General features: G+C 36.1%; 1 protein-coding gene across 11 annotated transcripts in view; it reads left to right on the forward strand.

Moving 5' to 3' along the window:
• The window catches only part of ROBO2 (roundabout guidance receptor 2), a 656,142-nt gene that overhangs the window by 473,590 nt on the left and 162,316 nt on the right, over window positions 1-20,236 (forward strand). For all 11 annotated transcript variants that reach the window (XM_024993901.2, XM_024993905.2, XM_024993910.2 and 8 more), the window contains one exon: window positions 9,596-9,734. In XM_024993901.2, coding sequence (XP_024849669.1) covers window positions 9,596-9,734 — 139 coding nt within the window. The remainder of the gene's footprint in view (window positions 1-9,595; window positions 9,735-20,236) is intronic.

Raw genomic sequence — 20,236 nt, forward strand, 5'->3', positions numbered from 1 at the left:
ACATTTCTATAAGCCTGTTTTGCTTTTTCTTCTGGGATGCTCTCATTTTTCTTTGTGTTTATTCTGCAATTTTACACATTTATTGACTTCTGATTTTGGAAGATGATGATTTGGCCTACTGATACCTTGTTCCCCAATATCTCACCAGCACTCACCCTCTTTTTGTCCTTTAGTATATTGACTTTGGAAACATTGATTATATTAATATCAATGACTTAAGTTATAATATTATAAATATGGACTGTGAGCTAAGTGTTATGGTGTTATAATAGCATTACTTTTCTGGCCTTATATTCCATCTTCTTTCAATTAACACATTATTGACCATAGACATATTAAGGCCAGAGGTGGTAGATTATGCAAAAATCTCCCCTATCAATAATGTGTTTATAATAAGTCCGTTTTTCCTTTTACTTGTGTTTACCTATACCTGTCATGAATTCTTGAAACTGAAACAAGAGATTCACATTTCTCTAAATTCTATTTAGCTATTAAGTCCACTCTTGCTGCACCCTTCCTGGAGGCCTTAGACTTTCTACTCTGTCCAACCAGGGTGGATGCTATTTAGATCTACCCCAGAAACTTCATTCTGACATTCATCTCCCCTTTCCTCTGCTGCTGGATTCCCTGTTTCCTGCATCCCATATTTGTATTTTTTTCTTACTTAACTCTTGTATTCAGAACAGTATTTTTCTCCAGATTTCTCCTTGACTGGAGCCTACAGCATGTTCCAGACTGAACTGTCTCTATTCTATCCAAAACAATGGATACTTTGGCTGGTTTTAGAATTCCAGTTTTAAAAAATATTTTTGCTTAGAATATTAAAGTTGTCACTTAACTATCATTTTGTTTCCACTGTTACTCTTGAGAAGTCTACTGTACTTTTGATTCCTATGTGATCATTTTTCTTTTCTTTTTCTTTCAGCTTTACTCAGTACTTTGTCTTTATCCCATGGTTCTGAAATGTTTCAATACCGTGCCTCGGTTTGGCACTTTTTTCTCTTACTAGTTAGACACTTGCTGCTGCTGCTGCTAAGTCGCTGCAGTCGTGTCCGACTCTGTACGACCCCACAAACGGCAGCCCACCAGGCTCCCCCGTCCCTGGGATTCTCCAAGCAAGAACACTGGAGTGGGTTGCCATTTCCTTCTCCAATACATGATTGTGAAAAGTGAAAGTGCAGTCGCTCAGTCGTGTCTGACTCTTAGCGACCCCATGGACTGCAGCCTACCAGGCTCCTCTGTCCATGGGATTTGCCAGGCAAGAGTACTGGAGTGGGGTGCCATTGCCTTCTCCGAGTTAGACACTTAGTGAGCATCTTATCTAAAAATGCTGTATTCAAACAACTCAGTGAAATACACGGTTCATTTTTTTTCTGTTCTATTTTTCTGTCAAGCATAAATTCATTAATTAGATGTTAAATCTCCTAGCTCTTTTTCTGAATTATTTCTTATTTAGAGCATCTTGTTCTTATTTCATGGATTTTTAACTTCTCTTGCATTTCAGGATTTTACTAATATTCTTTTCTGAATAAAATCTTCTCATAATGTACCTTAGGATATATCTATGCTTTATTGATAATGTGTGCCCTTCATTTAAGAATTCAAAACATAAGGTGTTATCGAAATCAATATAATTGCTAAAGATAAAATCTAGTTCTTTTAAATAATATTAACTTACAAACCTTAAAACAACAAAATATTTATTTGTCCACTTATTTAACAAATATCTCTTGAACACCTACTATGTGCCAAGCTCTAAATGTTTAAATAGAGTAGAAAAATGAATAGACAGGTCCCCTGCTCCCACCATGACTCTCGTATCAGCAATAACATGAAACTTTCCCTCTAAAATATGGTGAGAAAGGCATTTATTTTTTCCCTCTGAGAACATTTACCTATGTTTGTTTTTGCTTCACAGGATGGTTTCTCTCAGACAAAGAAAATTCTTGGCAAGAAAAGAAATTAGTGCAGCCAGGATTTATTTAATCACAGTCAGGCAGACTGATCATTATCATCCAGTCTGTTTTGGAAGGGCACAGTAATTCACATTCAATGGCTCTCCTAACCCCTGCCCCTCATACATACCTATTCAAATAACACTAGGACTAGCTTTCTGACTTCCTCCTTTAATGGGCACAACTGGGTGGTGGATCCTCTTGGGTCAGCTGAAGTTGAGATAAGATTTACAAGCAGTGGTTAGGTCTCATGTGCTTTTACTGCATAGCTTTAGTCTTAGAGAACTTGAAGAACTCTACCTGTCTAATTATTGTCATAATGCTGCTTTTATAATGTCAAACAAAGCTCGTTTTTAAATTGTTAAGGTTGTCCTAGTAATAGCTGTCACAGCACAGCCTTTGCCAATTTTATAGTCCTATTCACTGACTGAATACAGTTGAAAAGAGAAATTCTCTGGGCACTTAATTTCCTTCAATGTAGCATGTAAGTAAGAAACTTTAGATATATTATGCAACCACATTTCAGATTTATGATTTGGGGGTTAAATTGAATCTTTGCTTTTTGAATATTATTGACGTAAGTACAAGGAGACTTGGTGTTTGATTTTATTACAGTTGCATACAAAGTTGGATTTTTCCACAATGCCAGTTTGTTACTAAATTGACCTGACTACTTGAGAGCTGTATTTTACATAGTACCACAGTGCCAAACAAGACTACTGTCTCAAGAGAGATTAACCTTGTAAGCAAGTTATGCAGGTGAATCAAATCCAGTTAATCTCACATAAAAAAAAAGTTAATTGCATTGGCAAAGACATTGTCTCTGATAACTCTATGGCTGTATAATTAGGAATCAAGCCATTCAGAGGAACTCTAATCTAATTGATAAGCAGTCAGCAAATAGCCCTTGAGATTTCTCCCCCTATGTTTTAATATGTGATCAGACATAAGGTGATAATATGGAAAAATCATTGACCTTATTTTGACATGTGCTAAAATTAGGTTTGCTTGTTAGACAGTAGTTCAAGATTTTTCATGTATATTTATTTTAGTTCAGATCTTCATAGAATACAAATTTCATGGGGGTATTAATGAGTATTGAATGAGGTCAGTTATCAACCTGATGTTTCTCTTATCATTTTACTTTCTAATCCTTCTAAATACATTTATTTGCAAATGATCTTGACACAAAACTCCAAGATAATTCCTTGTAGTTTTTGTAACATGTGTCTGAAAGAGGTATGACTTTGTGTTGGGCATATGATACCAGTAGAACCTGCAAAGGCAAAGCATTTAAAATACGTTTCTACCTGTACAACTTCTTTAGTCTTTAATATTCGTGTTTGAGTCTTAAATTTTCTAGAAATAAAGCCTAGTTAAGGAAACTGAAAACAGTTCTTACCATTTAAATAAATGGTAAGCAAAACTACAGTTTTTAACATGCTGTTCTTTGTAGGCAGTTAAAATTACAAAATAAAAGTGAACTTAGTATAAAGAGCAGAAAACAATTGATACAACAAATAACACAATTTAGAGATAATTGTCACAAAATGTATTATGGAAATTCTCAGAACAGTCTTTTTTTAAAGTTGTGACCAAATTCCAACGAATTAGTAAATTTTGATATTACTTTGTTGTAAGGCACACCCTCAATATACTCAGGTATAAACCTTTTCTAATGTGCCATGTATATGCAGATGACATTCTTCTGGGTTATTCTTTGTGTTAATGGGCACAATAAAGGACAGAAACAGTACGGACCTAACAGAAGCAGAGGATATTAAGAAAAGGTGGCAGGAATACATAGAAGAACTATACAAAACAATATCTTAATGATCTAGATAACCACAATGGTGTGATCACTCACCTAGAGCCAGACATCCTGGAATCTGAAGTTAGATGGGCCTTAGGAAGCATCACTACAAACAAAACTAGTGGAGGTGATGGAATTCCAGCTGAGCTATTTCAAGTCCTAAAAGGTGGTGCTGTTTAAGTGTTCGCTCAATATACCAGCAAATTTGGAAAAGTCAGCAGTGGCCATGGGACTGGAAAAGGTCAGTTTTCATTCCAATCCCAAAGAAAGACAATGCCAAAGAATGTTCAAGCTACTGCATAATTGCATTTATCTCACATGCTAGCAAAGTAATGCTCAAAATTCTCCAAGCCAGGTCTCCACAGTATGTGAACCAAGAACTTCCCGATGTTCAAGCTGGATTTAGAAAAGACAGAGGAACCAGAGAGCAAATTGCCAACATCTGTTGGATCCTGGAAAAATCAAGAGAGTTCCAGAAAACATCTACCTCTGCTTTATTGACTAAGCCAAAGCCTTTGACTGTGTGGATCACAACAAACTCTGGAAAATTCTTAAAGACATGGTAATACTGGGTCACCTTACCTGCCTCCTGAGAAATCTGTATGCAGGTCAAGAAGCAATAGTTAGAACTGGACATGGAACAACAGACTGGTTCCAAACGGAGAGGAGTACGTCAAGGCTGTGTATTGTCATCCTGCTTATTTAACTTTTGTGACAATATGTCATGCAAAATGCCGGGCTGGATGAAGTACAAGCTGGAATCAAGATTGCCAGGAGAAATATCAATAACCTCAGATATGCAGATGACACCACCCTTATGGCAGAAAGTAAAGAGGAACTAAAGAGCCTCCTGATGAAATAACAGAGTGAAAAAGTTGGCTTAAAACTCAACATTCAGAAAACTAAGATCATGGCATCTGGTCACATGACTCCATGGAAAATAAATGGGAAAACAATGGAAACAGCAACAGACTTTATTTTTTGGGGCTCCAAAATCACTGCAGATGGTAACTGCCGCCATGAAATTAAAAGACACTTGCTTCTTGGAAGAAAAGCTCTGACAAACCTAGTGTTAAAAAGCAGCGACATTTCTTTGCTGACAGAGTTCCATATAGTCAAAGCTATTGTTTTTCCATTAGTCATGTATGAATGTGAGAGTTGGGCTATAAAGAAAGCTGAGTGCTGAAGAATTGATGCTTTTGAACTGTTGTGTTGGAGAAGACTCTTGAGAGTTCCTTGGACAGCAAGGAGATCCAACCAGTCCATCCTAAAGGAAATCAGTCCTGAATATTTATTGGAAGGACTAATGCTGAAGCTGAAGCTCCAATACATTGGCCACCTGATGTGAAGAACTGATTCATTAGAAAAGACCCTGATGCTGAGAAAGATTGTAGGCTGGAGGAGAAGGGGATGACAGAGGATGAGAAGGTTGGATGGCATCACCGATTCAATGGACACGAGTTTGAACAAGCTCCAGGAGTTGGTGAGGGACCAGGAAGCCTGACGTGCTGCAGTCCATGGGGTTGCAAAGAGTCGGCCATGAGTGAGTGACTGAACTGAACTGAACTGATTGCTGATTCTTTGCATTGCCCCCCCCCCTTTTTTTTAATAAATTGAATTGCATTTTCCACTACAAACAATGTTAGACTTCCAAAAATTCTATGCCAAATGCTGTTCTTTGGTTATCTAGTTGCTAGGCAGCTAAACTCTACTTGAGGGCAGAAAAGAATTACGTTCATTGCAAAGTTCGCCACCCCTTCTGAGTTCATCAGAACATCAGCAGGAAATCCCCTGTCTTTCTTCCTTCTTGAAATTATAAATCATGTGCTTCCATGTATCTCCATACAAAACAGTGGGACTTACAACAAGTATGGTAACCAAAAAAGTCCTCAAGGACCTTAATGGTATACCCTGAACAAAGAGACAAGTTTATTTTTGTGACAAGTCTAATGTAAAGTTTGTTGTTTGAATTAATTATACTCACATGTTGCAATTCTATGACTGCTGCTACTGCTGCTGCTAAGTCGCTTCAGTCGTGTCCAACTCTGTGCGACCCCTTAGAGAGCAGCCCACGAGGCTCCCCCGTCCCTGGGATTCTCCAGGCAAGAACACTGGAGTGGGTTGCCATTTCCTTCTCCAATGCATGAAAGTGAAAAGTGAAAGTGAAGTTGCTCAGTCATGTCCGACTCTGTGCAACCCCATAGACAGCAGCCCACCAGGTTCCTCCATCCATGGGATTTTCCAGGCAAGAGTACTGGAGTGGGGTGCCATTGCCTTCTCCAAATTTCACGACTGGTAGCATGTTAATGGAAGCATACAAAAACTTTGCTGAAAATATCCATATGTATTTTAATGGAACTAATCTATATACTGTTATGAAATTTATTTTGTAATCAGCATCATGCCATGAAAATTTTCCATGTTAGAGAGGTAGATAAATAGATAGTATTAATATCTCAACATATGAATTTGCCACAGTTTATACTAAAATCCCCAAATTTGCAATACTGGACGCATTGCTGCCATGATTTTCTGTGGTTCTTATCTTTTGTTACAGTTATCTATGATCAAAGTTACTGTTCTGTATTATTTGTATTGTGGAATGTCTGCAAGTAATGAGTATTTTGGTTCTTCTCCAAAACTTAACACTTTCCTTCTTTTTGATCACTAAAGTCAGCGTGTCCTTTTTGTTACCGATTGTAATAGGTGTGACTTTAGTATATTACTTTAAAAAAGTAATTTTTGCATTTATTTTCTGATAAAATGTCTTCATCATTCATGAGAAGTTTCTTATGATTCCTTCTTTATTTAGAAGTTTTAATCCAACAGGTTCTCTATGTCTATAGATGTGAGCATATTTCTTTTCTCTATAAATAGTAATATGTTTACCATATTAATTAAGAATGCATTTGACTTCAAGCAACAGAAGGCTAACAATGGCTTAAGTGTTGAGGGGTCCATTTTTCCCTCATCTTTCACATCTTTCTTCACATCTCACCATTTCTGAGATAAAAAGATCTAAACATTCACGGATCCATACCTTACCTGTCATTTTGTTCCACTGTGCTAAATGGATATTTGAGAATCTTCCTAAACTTTTCCTTCCACATCTGATTGATCAACCATTTCTGGTATCTCTTCATTCTATGCCTTTTCCACATCCCTTGAACCACTGTGTCAGTTCTAAACTGAAATAATTTATTACAATAAATATTTTAACTTCACTGTTTTGTATTCTCTTCTAATTCATCTCCCACAGATCTGTCAACATGATCCTTTTCGGTTATTAGAAATGATGCTTCCTTACTTTAAATGTTGCAACATCTCTCTATTGCCTAAAGTGTGGAACTCACATTCTTTGACATGGCATACAAGGCCTGTCACAGGCTTACCATTTACCAACTAAGTAACTTCATCTCTCTCCACTTTTCTGTTGAAACCAAGCTGCTGTCTCTTCACCAGCTACCACACTCAAAGTCTGGCATAGGGGAAGTTGCATTAACACACACTGAATGAAGGGGTGAATGAAGGAAAGACTTCTCTTAGTTTGCTCATCATATGCCAAGTTTTAGGACAACTCCCCCTTTAAAATCAGAGGGAGCCAGAAGGAAATTGATGATTTCTCAATCATTAGTGATATCTGCAGTACCCTGGCTCTCCTTTAATATTGGGTTATTACAGCATTTAAATGAACTGACTGAATATCCCTAAGTGATAGTGGGAAAAAAAAAATCAATCCTACTTTCTATGCCAACTCTTTTTTTTTCTATTAATATTCCACTTTCAAAAGAAGATACTGATTCTATTGCCTATTATATACTGCCAAAAAATAGCTATTGTTTTTGACAATATTGTTTTAACAATATTGTTTTTAATATTGTTAATAACAATATTAACTACGCCAGAACTAAAATACTTGACTGGTGCACATAGTGGTCAGTCGTCTAAGGACAACACTAATTAATTCTATCCAACTTGCAGATTTCTTCTGTTGTCAGCAGGGCACACTTACAGCTAATTGATTCTGACCACCTAAAATCTTTTGAAGCAAACTTTCCCCCAGGTGTTTTGGATTATTTCTAAATCCTGCATTTAAAAGCTCTTCATGATGAACTCCCATGAGCCTTGTTTTATGTCTTGGGAATTTGGGACCCCAGTGTACAAATACTTGAGTATGTGCAGGTCTGTGTTTAAAGAAATTGATCACAACTGTCTACTTCACTGTGGCGAGATGAAGTTATCTTCCTTTTGAATACCAATGATGGTTGACTTTATTGCAATAAAATATCCTTTTGTAGTTTACACATTTGTTTTATAAATATAGGTCTAAATATAGTCAATAAAATCATATACATCCAGTCTATACTCAACATATGCTGAATACGTTTCAATTTTTGTGCCACTGTATTCACATTTTTAAATTGATTTGAAACTAAAGTTCTAAGAGACTAAATATGGCCATATGGTCAGATAAATTGTGTCCACTCCCTATGGATTTCATTTTTCTTTTACTTGACCTCTTTTTCTACTTCAATAAGTAGCAGTACTGTACTTGCCTATGATTGAGAGACCTGGGCCAATAAAAAATTAAATGGTAATTTTCTGTGTATCAGGTTATTATAAAAAACAAAGGAAACTAGACAAAGCATTGAAGTATTTTTAGATGCATAAATCTACATTTTGTTTTATACTTCTCTTCAGTAGTGATATTCTTAAAGATAGGGATTTCTTTTGTCCATGCTTTATTCAGATGAGTGCTGGAATCCAAATTAACAGTGCTAGGTACAGATTAACAGCAAAAGACTAAAGAACAGAAACACTAAATCAGAATATTAGAGAAATAAGCAAGCATATATTACATTTTTAAAAATGGACAAATATCTGGAGCATGTAGGAGAAAAATTAGAAGTAGCCTTAGAAAATTATATATGACAGTAAATAGTTTACAATAATTACTAATGATATTGGTTTTTTATTTAAGAAAAATTAGTTTGACAGATTTTTTTTCAGACATACAAAAAAACCAAGTAGACAGTTTTCCACATATGAAGTGAAAACATTCATGGAAGTGTTAAGTGTTGTAAGTGTGAAGTTGCTTAGTCGTGTCCAACTCTGAGACCCCATGGACTCTAGCCTACCAGGCTCCTCCAACCATGGGATTCTTCAGGCGAGAGTACTAGAGTGGGTTGCCATTTCCTTATCCAGGAGATCTTCCCGACCCAGAGATCGAACCCGGGTCTCCTGCATTGCAGGCGGACGCTTTACCCTCTGAGCCACCAGGGAAGCCCATGGAAGTATTAGGTCCTTATCAAATGGATAACTTTGGTAAAAAAATTTAGGAAATATATGCTTATGTTGAGAACACAACTGTTTTGTTTTCTCTAGCCTCGTTGATGGAATATTAATATTTGTTTCCTTTTTAATATTTTCACTGGTTTCAACTTTCAGTTTTCTCCAATCTGAGTCATTGTAATAGATGAAAATAATCTCTTTCATCTCTTTTCTTTTTTTCTGTGGGATTCAATGTTCAGATTTTTATGACAAGACCCACATGATTTAGGTCAGAAATTCACAGAAGAATCAGTTTTATTTTCCAGCCGATAGTATGGATTTATATACAAACTTTAGCTATTTATGTGTTCCAGAATATTTCATTTTATACAGTTACGTTAATAGGTTCCACGAAGCCTTATCAAGACAGTTGAGCTATAAAATTAGGTACTTATGTGCCAAAAATAAACCACATGTTTTTTATGCTTTTTTCAAAATGCACTTAAAATATGGACAACATTCATTTCATTTTTCTTTTTTTTTTTTCTTCCCTAAGAACGACCCACATTTCTCAGGAGGCCAATTAACCAAGTGGTACTGGAGGAAGAAGCTGTAGAGTTCCGTTGTCAGGTCCAGGGAGATCCTCAGCCAACTGTGCGGTGGAAAAAGGATGATGCAGACTTGCCGAGAGGAAGGTAAGAATGTCATAGGTATGGAAAATTGTTAGATGACCATTGAATAATTAGATAAGAAAAAGACAGCATTAGTTGTACCACCAAACACTCATATTTTGGTGTATTATTTTCACACATGACTTTTACATTTGCAAGCCAAGTATCTGCTGTTTATATACTGAAGTCATCTAGGCTTTTGATGTTACTCTTTCATTGAATTTTCACAAAAATGCCTGACCCTTCACTCCATCTGCAATCCCCGACTATCAAGGATTCCTGAAGAACTCTCTTTCTCTCATGCCCTATCCGGGTCTTCCATTATATTCCTGCTGAATTCCTAACGACCCACCCACCCCAACTATATCCTTCAACTACTGCTCTGTTGCCAAAGCTACAGAAAGCTGCTGGGTATAGTGGATTATAGGGTCTGTGACAAAACAGAGATTGAATTCAATACAAAAATGAAAAGGCATATCACTAGCCATAGAAGGAATTTTCATTTAAGGACTCCCTGTCACTTTCTCATTTGTCATCTCTTCATGGAGAACTCTTCCAACTCTTTTCTGTTCTTTTTATCACAAAACCCAGTCTCTCATCTCTCGATGATAAGCCCAGAAATGTTTGTAATCTTTTCTGAAAATAAATATAAAACATTTTTGTAGTCTAAATTCTCCCAGGACCTTGACTTTTATGATCAAATAGATCAACCACGTTTTTTTATTCTTATGTAACAAGTGAGTTTAGCTATAAATTTGTTTGGCCTTCCTCCTAGTCCTGCCTTCTGAAACTACAGGCATCACACCTACTATAATCATGATCTGCAAAACATTTCATATCCTGCTTTTTTGCTAATTTTCTTTCCTAAAAAAGAAATTAGGTTTCATTCAACTGACTATAAACATACTTTCACAGAAAAGAAATTGCCTTTTTTTGTGCTTTCACTGACACTGCTATTGTTTCCTTCCTGAATGTATACATTCATTTCAAAATCTCAATTTTATATATCCCTAGGTCTATGACATTATACTTTCTAAAATCACATCATCAACAGCACTGACTTGAAATGGACCAAACATTTTAAATAGTGAGAGGTTCCTTTGCAATCTACTATAGGAATGAGTGGAGAAGGCAATGGCATCCCACTCCAGTACTCTTGCCTGGAAAATCCCATGGATGGAGGAGCCTGGTAGGCTGCAGTCCATGGGGTCGCTAAGAAGCAGACACAACTGAGCGACTTCACTTTCACTCTTCGCTTTCATGCACTGAAGAAGGAAATGGCAACCCACTCCAATGTTCTTGTCTGGAGAATCCCAGGGACAGGGAAGCCTGGTTGGGCTGCTGTCTATGGGGTCGCACAGAGTCGGACACGACTGAAGCGACTTAGCAGCAGCAGCAGCATAGGAATGAGACAAGTGAACATTTTAATTTGCTTAGCTTTCAGCATAAATAGTAGAGAAATAGATTCTATGTTTCGTTTTTCATTTTGCTGTCAGATATCTTCCTGACACCAGGCCTTCCCTGGTGGCTCAGGTGGTAAAGAATCTGCCTGCAATGTGGGAGACCTGGGTTTGATCCCTGGGTTGGGAAGATCTTCTGGAGAGGGCTTGGCAACCCACTCCAGTATTCTTGCCTGGAGAATCCCATGGACAGAGGAGCCTGGTGAGCTACAGTCCATGAGATTGGACACGACTGAGCAACTAAGCAAAGCACAGTCAGATATCTAGTTTTAAAGGAATGCTGCTAGGAGAGGTTTGTTGCACGTGAAGCTCCTCACACTTTCCCAGTGGAGAAGCCTGTTGAAAAGCAAGTAGAGGTGATTGATGAATTTGAGTTGCTGAAGTCCATTTTCTACAGATACACTAACTTTCCACAAATTTGACGGTACTTTGTGTATAATTTTAAAATGTTGATGTAAGACTAAGAGATTAATAATATTGTAAAATGAGCATAAACAAAGACTAATTTTCAATTACTAGAAAAAAACAGCTTGTCCATACAAAATCTCTCATTTAGGGATACTTTTGGATTCACAGAGAAAATTCAAAGAGATAGTTCAGAAAGTCCCCATATTGTTATCTTATACAACTGTGACAGATCTATAACTCATAATAGACAAATGCAGATACATGAAAATGAAAGTTTATATGCATTATTTTGAATTCACCAGCCTTCCTTTTCCTCCAGGATCCTATCTGGGGTACTTTGGTTGGATGTTATAGGATATTGTCTTAAGTTGTCACATTTTCCCAGTCTCCTCTGTTCTATGACAGGTTCTCAGTCTCTTCTTGTTTTATGACCTTAAGCTGTTCTGGCCAGGTGTCCTAAGAATGTTTCCAAACCTGGATGTGTCAAGTGTTTTCTCATAATTAGACTGGCTTTCTGGGACTTTAGGAAGAAAAGCTACAAGGAGTGCTATTTTTGTCACATGATTACCCAGGTTTACATAATATTCACATTACGTCCTTGATATTTTTAATCATTAAATAGGATCCCATGGACAAAAGTCGAAAAAATAGAAAGTTGTAAGGGTGTATTACATTTTAATGCGTCTATATGTTTGAATTCAGTGAAAATATAGCTTAAGCCTAGTTTGATTTGTTCCCAGATTGCTCTAGGTGTTAGGTCATAAACCTGACAACTGTATTTGCCACAATGTTCTCCAAATGTTGCCCTATTCATTTGTTTCAGAGCTCAAAATGATACATGTAAATCAAATAACAGCATTAAAGCTGCATTTTATGAATGTCTGATATAAAAACCTCTAAAGGCAAAGTTGAAATTTTTGAAATCATACCTCTACTAACTTCCCTTGAAACAGTTTGTAGGTTTGTACTCTATATTCTTCTATTACTGGCATGAGATGACTACAGTGCTTTGTGTGACCAGCTAAATATTTTTAAAGTATTAGGCAAATGGAAATGCTGTGTAAGCTTTAAAATTGTATGTTAGAAAGGCTTAAAGCAAGGATCAGTGCAATGTAGAAATTGAGGTCAGTATTTTTATCATGATAGAAGCCATGTATTTTTCTTGAAATCTCAATCTTTAAATGGTATTTCAAAGAAGCTTATTCATTCTTAGCTTTGTATGCATTAGCATAAGCTTCACTTTTGCATAATGAGGGGGAGGGAGACCTCTTTACTTGGTGACGAATAACAGTAATGACTTTTAACAACCCATAGCCTAAATCAACAACATTGATTCTATTACATTATTTAGGTCTCAGACTAGGGAGATGGCCATTGTTCTTGTGTAAGCAATTGTGTGGAGTGGTGTGGAGGATGACATTTCTTTGGCTTAACATTTAATGTAATTTGAATGAGGTTTATGTAGTAGTTCATGCTTAAAACATTTATAGTAAAGCTTTATAGGGCAGCTGCATAGCCTGTAATTACTATGTAAGTAATATGTGACTATTTTTCTTTTGGAGACAAGAAAAGCTTTTCAGTTCAAGTTTAAATTTATGAAATGCTATAATAGCTATTTAAACTTTCAACACAGACAAAGAAATCTGTACCAACCTTTCAGTAACCAGAGATGAATTAACAGAGTAGTTTTTTTCTTTGCTGTGAAAATAAAGTAGTACCCCTGTACCTCTTTCTTTGATTTAGCCCTAAATTTCTGACCTTTCTCAGTAACTATCATTAATGAAATTACAGTTTACCATTGATGAGTTATACGAAAGACAATTTTTGCTTTAATATTTCAGTGAGGTTAGTTAATAGTAATCCCCATGTATAACAATAACCTTGATACCCAACCAGGGAAAAGTTATTTATCTGGACATTTTCCATATGACAGAGACAATTGGAAGGACCCTTCATTTTATGTAAGTAGTGAAAAATGTCAAAGCATTTGTTGCTCAGTCATGTTTGATTCTTTGGGACCCATGGACTATAGCCCACCAGCCTCAGCTGTCAATGGAATTCTCCAGGTTAGAATACTGGAGTGGGTAGCCATCCCCTTCTCCAGGGATTCTTCCCAACCGAAGGATCAAACCCAGCTCTCCTGCATTGCAGGAGGATTCTTTACTGTCTGAGGATTCTTTACTGTCTAAGCGATTAAAATGTTAATTGCTTGTGTTATCTCTGTGCTCAATGTACAGTGAGGCCAAGCAAACCAAAACATGAGAGATAGGATAGGACCAGAGAAAGTTTTTCTTCAGGGCCTTGCAAGGCTCATGCCTTAAAAAGCCTGGACCTCTTGCAGGGGTTTCTGCAAAGCACTTTAAAAATCCAGGTGAAGAAGGGTAGTTATCATCTTCCATTTGGTGGCAGTTTTAGCATCTGTGAAACAACTCATGAAATGTGCATTACTTGGTACTTACCTTGGTACTTCAGAGAGGAACTAAAGCAAAGGATATGGAAGAAGATATCCCTGGAAAGCACTACAGGGTCCTGTTCAGCCACACTTGCAGAAACATCCTAAGACTACTCTTTTCACAGTTGAAAGTTTCAGGAAGAAAAAGGAGGTCATTGCCTTTTTTGTGATTGTGCTGAGTATCAATATCTTTTTCTCCAGAGACTCTCAATATATATGTGCTCAACTAAGCTGACACCACCTCAATTTATTAGGCACAAGAATTCTACACGCCACTGTGAAAATAAAGTGGGTAGGGAGAACAGAATGAGGAAATAAATGGAAAGATGTTCTGTAGTTCATAATGAGTATGTGTTTTAAAAGCACAGTTTTTTTCCAAAGTGTAATTTAGATTGTAGAAGAAATACTTTTAAGTTTTGCCTATGTTGTTAAGTTCCTATTGTATTTATAATGCCCACTGATAGTCTGTAAAAAGCAAGTCACTTTAAAGCAAAGTAAGTATACTGTTTTGATTTTTTTTTATTTTATGTTAATCAAACTGAGTGATGTAGCAAAGTATTCACATACTGAAACATTAATGAAAGTTAAAACCGTGGTAGTTCTAGTGTCTTTCTTGGGTGCTGCATCTTTTTCTTCCAGGCAAACCTGGAGCTTTTTTTGCTAATTAGTACTTTTGGTGATCAGATTCCTTCAATACATCTTTTCACAAAGTGTTTCTTGTGATAGAAATTGCCCATATTGGGGAATGTTTCATTTTCTGTCATGGTCCATCATAGCATAGGAATAGTGTATGTCTTGTAATGTAAAAAATATACATATGCTGAAGCTTTATGAGAAATAGCATGTATTAATATAAAAGAAACATAATGCTATATATTCACAACCAAAGACATAACAATAAAATTGATATATACCAAGAGTTTAATATTTGTGAAGAGAATAAAAATGCCTCTTCACTGAATTTGAGTAAGAAGTAGTTTGATTAATTAACTAAGTTTTCTTAGCTAGGCTTGTCATTAGAGCTTGTATTTCAGATAATTATTAAGCAAGCTTTTAAAGAATGGTAAACAGGATATTTAACATCTTACATCAGTCATACATCAGTATATCACTACTAGTTAGTTCCAAGATATTTTAATTCATTTTTATTTACTTTCAACAATAAGTTTAGAGTGACACTAACTTCCTCAATAAGGATCTAGAGTAGAGAAAGGAATGTTCATAGTATCAATTATTTTTGTCACATTAAAAAAAAATGTCATTTGCTTTCTTATGTATGCCTGAGAATTCTAAATGCAGTTGATGGCTTGCCTATAGTGGTTATAATTCATGAATATTTCATAAAAATAGAAAAGGGACTAGAGAAAAAGAGTTTAAAGATATATAATGCAAAATTCTATGTTTTCCTGAACCCAGTGACAAATTCCTTTCTCTAAAGTGTGTGTCTATTTTCAGAGAGACTTTGAGTTCTTAGTTCCATGAAATGTGAGATTCACATAAATACATAATTCCTTAAGAAAAGGAACTGTATAGAACCACTTATAATTCCCCTTTTGTGGCATTTTTACAGTCAGTGGCTCCTTTCGCTTAGCCCTGGAGAATGTTCTTATATTAATTGTTTGGAAGCTCCATTGTTTAGAGCATGTGCTTCTGGGATGCAGAGATGCTGAACAGGTGCTAAGCTACCCTGCTGAGGAGATCAGCCTTCTTCACATACAGTGTGTGTTTCAAGGACATGTGGTAATTTGGGCTAATGATAAATAACCATGCTGATTAGGCTGGCTGGTCAAGATTGGTCAATTAAAGTAGTTCTCAAAAAGAAAAAGGACAAAAAATACTGAAAGCAAGAGAAAAGCAATGTTAATAAATATTGTTCGTAGCTTTTGTTAAAAAAAAAAAAAAAGACTAATCCCTAAGATTCAGAAATACAAGGAAAAGTGTAAATTAGAATTCTATGATTTTTCAGCTATACAGATGTCTTTGCCATTTCTGCTTGGAAAAAAAAGAAGAATTAGAACTGTCTGGACCATTATTGTGGGATCTTTTAATACAGCTACCAGTAACATAAAGAATATTTAGGTCATTGTCAGGGATGTTGGATTTTAGCCTTGTTCTGACACTGTTTGATCATTTATCCCTTCAGTTATACTCACATGTTCTGGAACTGATGTTCAACAGATTTCTCTACCACTAACTAGGAGTGTGACCTTGAAGAAGCTATTTAAACTCTTTGTGTTTTATATCCTAGAGATATAGATGAGCAATGTAATGGGACTAATGATTGACCTATGCTTTGATCATTTGTACAGGGTGAATAATTATGCTATCCATTCTACCTCAAAGGGTTATTAAAATGATATAACTAATTCAGAGTACTGGAAACATTGTACAGGAGGTTCATGTAACAGGTATCTCTGTTTTAGAAATCCAACTGATTGATGATGTTTATTAGTTATGTAGATAACTACAAAGAAAATACAGTTAATTAAAAAAAAATAATACATAAAATGATTTCATTGAATAATTATACAGTCTCCACTCTCTCACTGATTGATTTCCACAGAAACACATAAAATACTATTGATTTAAGATATATCACATTTGCTTTTAAATTGTATAGATTTATTTATAACTTTTACCATCCAATTTGCCAAGCTTACAAGTTGCCATCCTTTCTCTACCTTTGGGAGACTATACATGGTTCAGATATTATATTCTAGGCCCAGTGCAATTAGACATCTGATGCAAATTTCTCACATTACCTGGTACCATTTGTCTGCTAATAATAAGGAAACCACCATTGTTTACAGTCTTTGTAGGAAGATTATGTAATGATAAAAGCAAGACTTACTATTTGCCATACATTCTTCTAAATGATTTTTGTATATATTAATTTCATTATTTTAAACCATATTGTCCCAGCATAATAACACTCCCATTTGAGGGATATGTCATAAGAAGTTAAAGTTGTTTCCTAAGACACACATTGATATGTGTGTCTTGACGCGACAGCACTTGACTTAGAATCTCTCCAACATGAAACCTGTATTTTAAACTAATGAACTCTAATTATGTGATTATGAATTGTTTATGGAATTCAGCTGCTTACAAATTTTACATTCTAGGTAAAATCTTAGGTAATTGGTTAGAATCACTGTATTATGAATGACTTTATAGGAATGCTATATACATTACTGTTGAGGGTAGCTTTTAGACCAGGTAGCTTTTAGACCAGTTTCATAACCCACATGTAAAATGTCCTGGTGCTTTGAAAATCTAAACTTGGACCAAGTCAAGGTTTCCTCCTTGGAAGCTGAAAATACAGATTTTACTTATAAATAGAATTAATTAGCAATTTTCAAAGGGAGGCGAACATGATACCTCTTTCTGTGTTTTCATCAAATAGGTGCTAATATTTGCTGTTAACACAAAACTAATTGCCACCTAGGGTGGGGAGTGCAAGTTGTCTCATCCTGTGACCACAGTGGCCCATCTGTTGTAAATTTCTGCTCAAGGACAATGCAGGAACTGGCTTGCAATTTGGGTTCTGGCCAGTGGTCAGCTAACAAGCTGGGGCATCCTTAGAAGAAGAAATGCCTTGAAGTCAGAGAAGCTCTGCTGTCCATTAACTGGCAGCTCCTGTGATGTGTGAGGGCAGAGCCAAGACCAGGCGCCAGTTTGCAGGGCAAAAGGATCTGCCTGACTGCCACCTGTCATTGGCATGTGAGTGCTGTCCCACCAGGAGCCACAGCAGGTGCGCTGCTTCCATCAAAGTGTGGCATGTTAGAGCATTCAGCTAGGCTGAGGTCGGACCTTAGCCCAAACAGGAGGACACGGCCAGAGGCGTACCAGGAGGTAGTCATCACATCACGCCGTATCCCAAGGGTGGATATACTGGACACACTATTAGAGACACTCTTTCTCATCATACCTGGGCTGTTACTTTAATAAAATGTAAAAAGAAAAGAGTCTATAATTGACTTTATCAATACAGATCCTTGCCTTTAGAAGACAATTTGTGGTTAGAATTACTTAGATGAGTTAATCACTCCATGGGCTTTTCAAATTAAGATATATTTCTGGTTGTTTTTTGCTGCCATTGTTCTTATTCTTAGGAAACTGAATTGTAATGTGGAGCTGTAAGGTAAACTAGAATTTAGGAGATGAACATTCTTACCTTAGCTCTGTCATAATTCATCAAGTTATTTTAAGCAATGTATATTACGTGTATGAGTACCACAGTCCACATTTGCAAAATGTGTAGGTTGCCCTGCATGACCTCTGCAGAACTCTTATATTCTGAAATGGTCTGACTCCATGAATAGCAACAATGCAAAACAATTTGGAAAGTATGCTAATACTTTTATGTAGGAAAAATTCCCTAAGATTTGAAATGAATGAGCCTAAAAAAATGTTAAAATCAATTTTATACCCATTATCAATGATGCCTACTTTTTATGTTTTGCATGTATCTTCTCAGATTTCTATGTATAAATGCACTTTTTTTAATCCAAATTTGTTTTTGACCCTGCCTGAATTCTTATCTACATAGTCTATTTAAAAACTTTATTTAAAGAGTTTATTAGACTTTATTTAAAAAGCCTAGTACTGATTTAAGAGTTGTTTTTAATTACATTTTCCTTTCTCATAAATATAATAATAATAAATTATATTTACTTACTGTTTATTCTATATCAGGCCTACTTTAGGCATTTTATGTTAATACACTTACCTTCGGGACATGATATAAATATTGTTATTCTCCCAATATTGCAAATGAGAAAAATGAGGCCTAATGAGGATCAAGGATTTCTGGATCTAAAATCTATACTCTTGACCACTACTTTGGGGTACTGGATGGGAACAACTTTTGTCCATTTTCCATTGGGACTGAAGATTAGAAAAATAGAGCTTGGTAAATGCTTGAAGCATTTGGAAGTGTCACTTTCATTAGAGTCACAAAATATATCTGTACATAACAAAGATTTTATACTCTTCATTATAACTGGTACTCATAAGCAATAATTTCATTATATCAAATAAATAAATTTATCTTCAAAAAATTTACTGTTTTCTACCACCAATTGAAAGTTATAGCTATCTTTATTCTCACAAGAATATTTTAAATTAATATATCCATGTTCTTCTGAACAATGTATCTAGGGAAAAATTTAGTAACAAGAAGCACATCAGAAGCTAAAGAAACGCTTGCCAGGTGAATTAAATAGCATGAGTAAAGAATAAATACTAGAACTATGAATTTTTCTTGGGCATGAAAATATAATTCATCTTTGCATTCTTGCTGCTAAGTCACTTCAGTCGTGTCCGATTCTGTGCGACCCCATAGATGACAGCCCACCAGGCTCCCCCATTCCTGGGATTCTCCAGGCAGTAACACTGGAGTGGGTTGCCATTTCCTTCTCCAATGCATGAAAGTGAAAAGTGAAAGTGAAGTCGCTCAGTCGTGTCCGACCCTCAGCGACCCCATGGATTGCAGCCTTCCATGCTCCTCCGTCCATGGGATTTTCCAGGCAAGAGTACTGGAGTGGGGTGCCATTGCCTTCTCCATTGCATTCTTAGGCCACTTTTGAATTTACTAAGAGTATTTTTGAATATTTTCTTGATAATATTTGATTATCAACAGTTTCATGGGCAGTTATGAATTGAAAGGCTGAACTGTGTTCCAGATATTATATTTCCTACAAACATACATGTTTGTAGGAAAGCATATATAAACACATGTTTATATATATATATATATATATATATATATATATATATGCATGTGTGCTCAGGTACTTCATTGTGTCCAACTCTTTGCAACCCTATGACTGCAGCCCACCAGGCTCCTCTGTCCATGGGATTCTAAAGACGAGAATACTGGAGTGGGTTGCCACCAGGAGATCTTCCCAACCCAGGGGTCAAACCTGCATCTCTACATTGCAGGCAGATTCTTTACCTTTGAGCCACCAGGGAATCCCATATATATATATTTTGCTTCTTATAATTGTCCCTTTGGGAAGGTTGCTGCTTGACCTAGATATTCAAGTTAACTGGTATGAATTGAAAGAGAAAAGGGAAAAAAATAATAAATTGAAACCCAGTATTACAGTGACAAGATAAATGAGGATTATGTCTTTGTTAGTGTGTGAAAAAGATACAGCTGCCAAGGATAAGCGATAAAAGAATGCTTCCAAAGCATATAA

The sequence above is a fragment of the Bos taurus genome, chromosome 1 (genome assembly GCF_002263795.3).
Source record: "Bos taurus isolate L1 Dominette 01449 registration number 42190680 breed Hereford chromosome 1, ARS-UCD2.0, whole genome shotgun sequence".
In the NCBI taxonomy this organism is placed as follows: Eukaryota; Metazoa; Chordata; class Mammalia; order Artiodactyla; family Bovidae; genus Bos; species Bos taurus.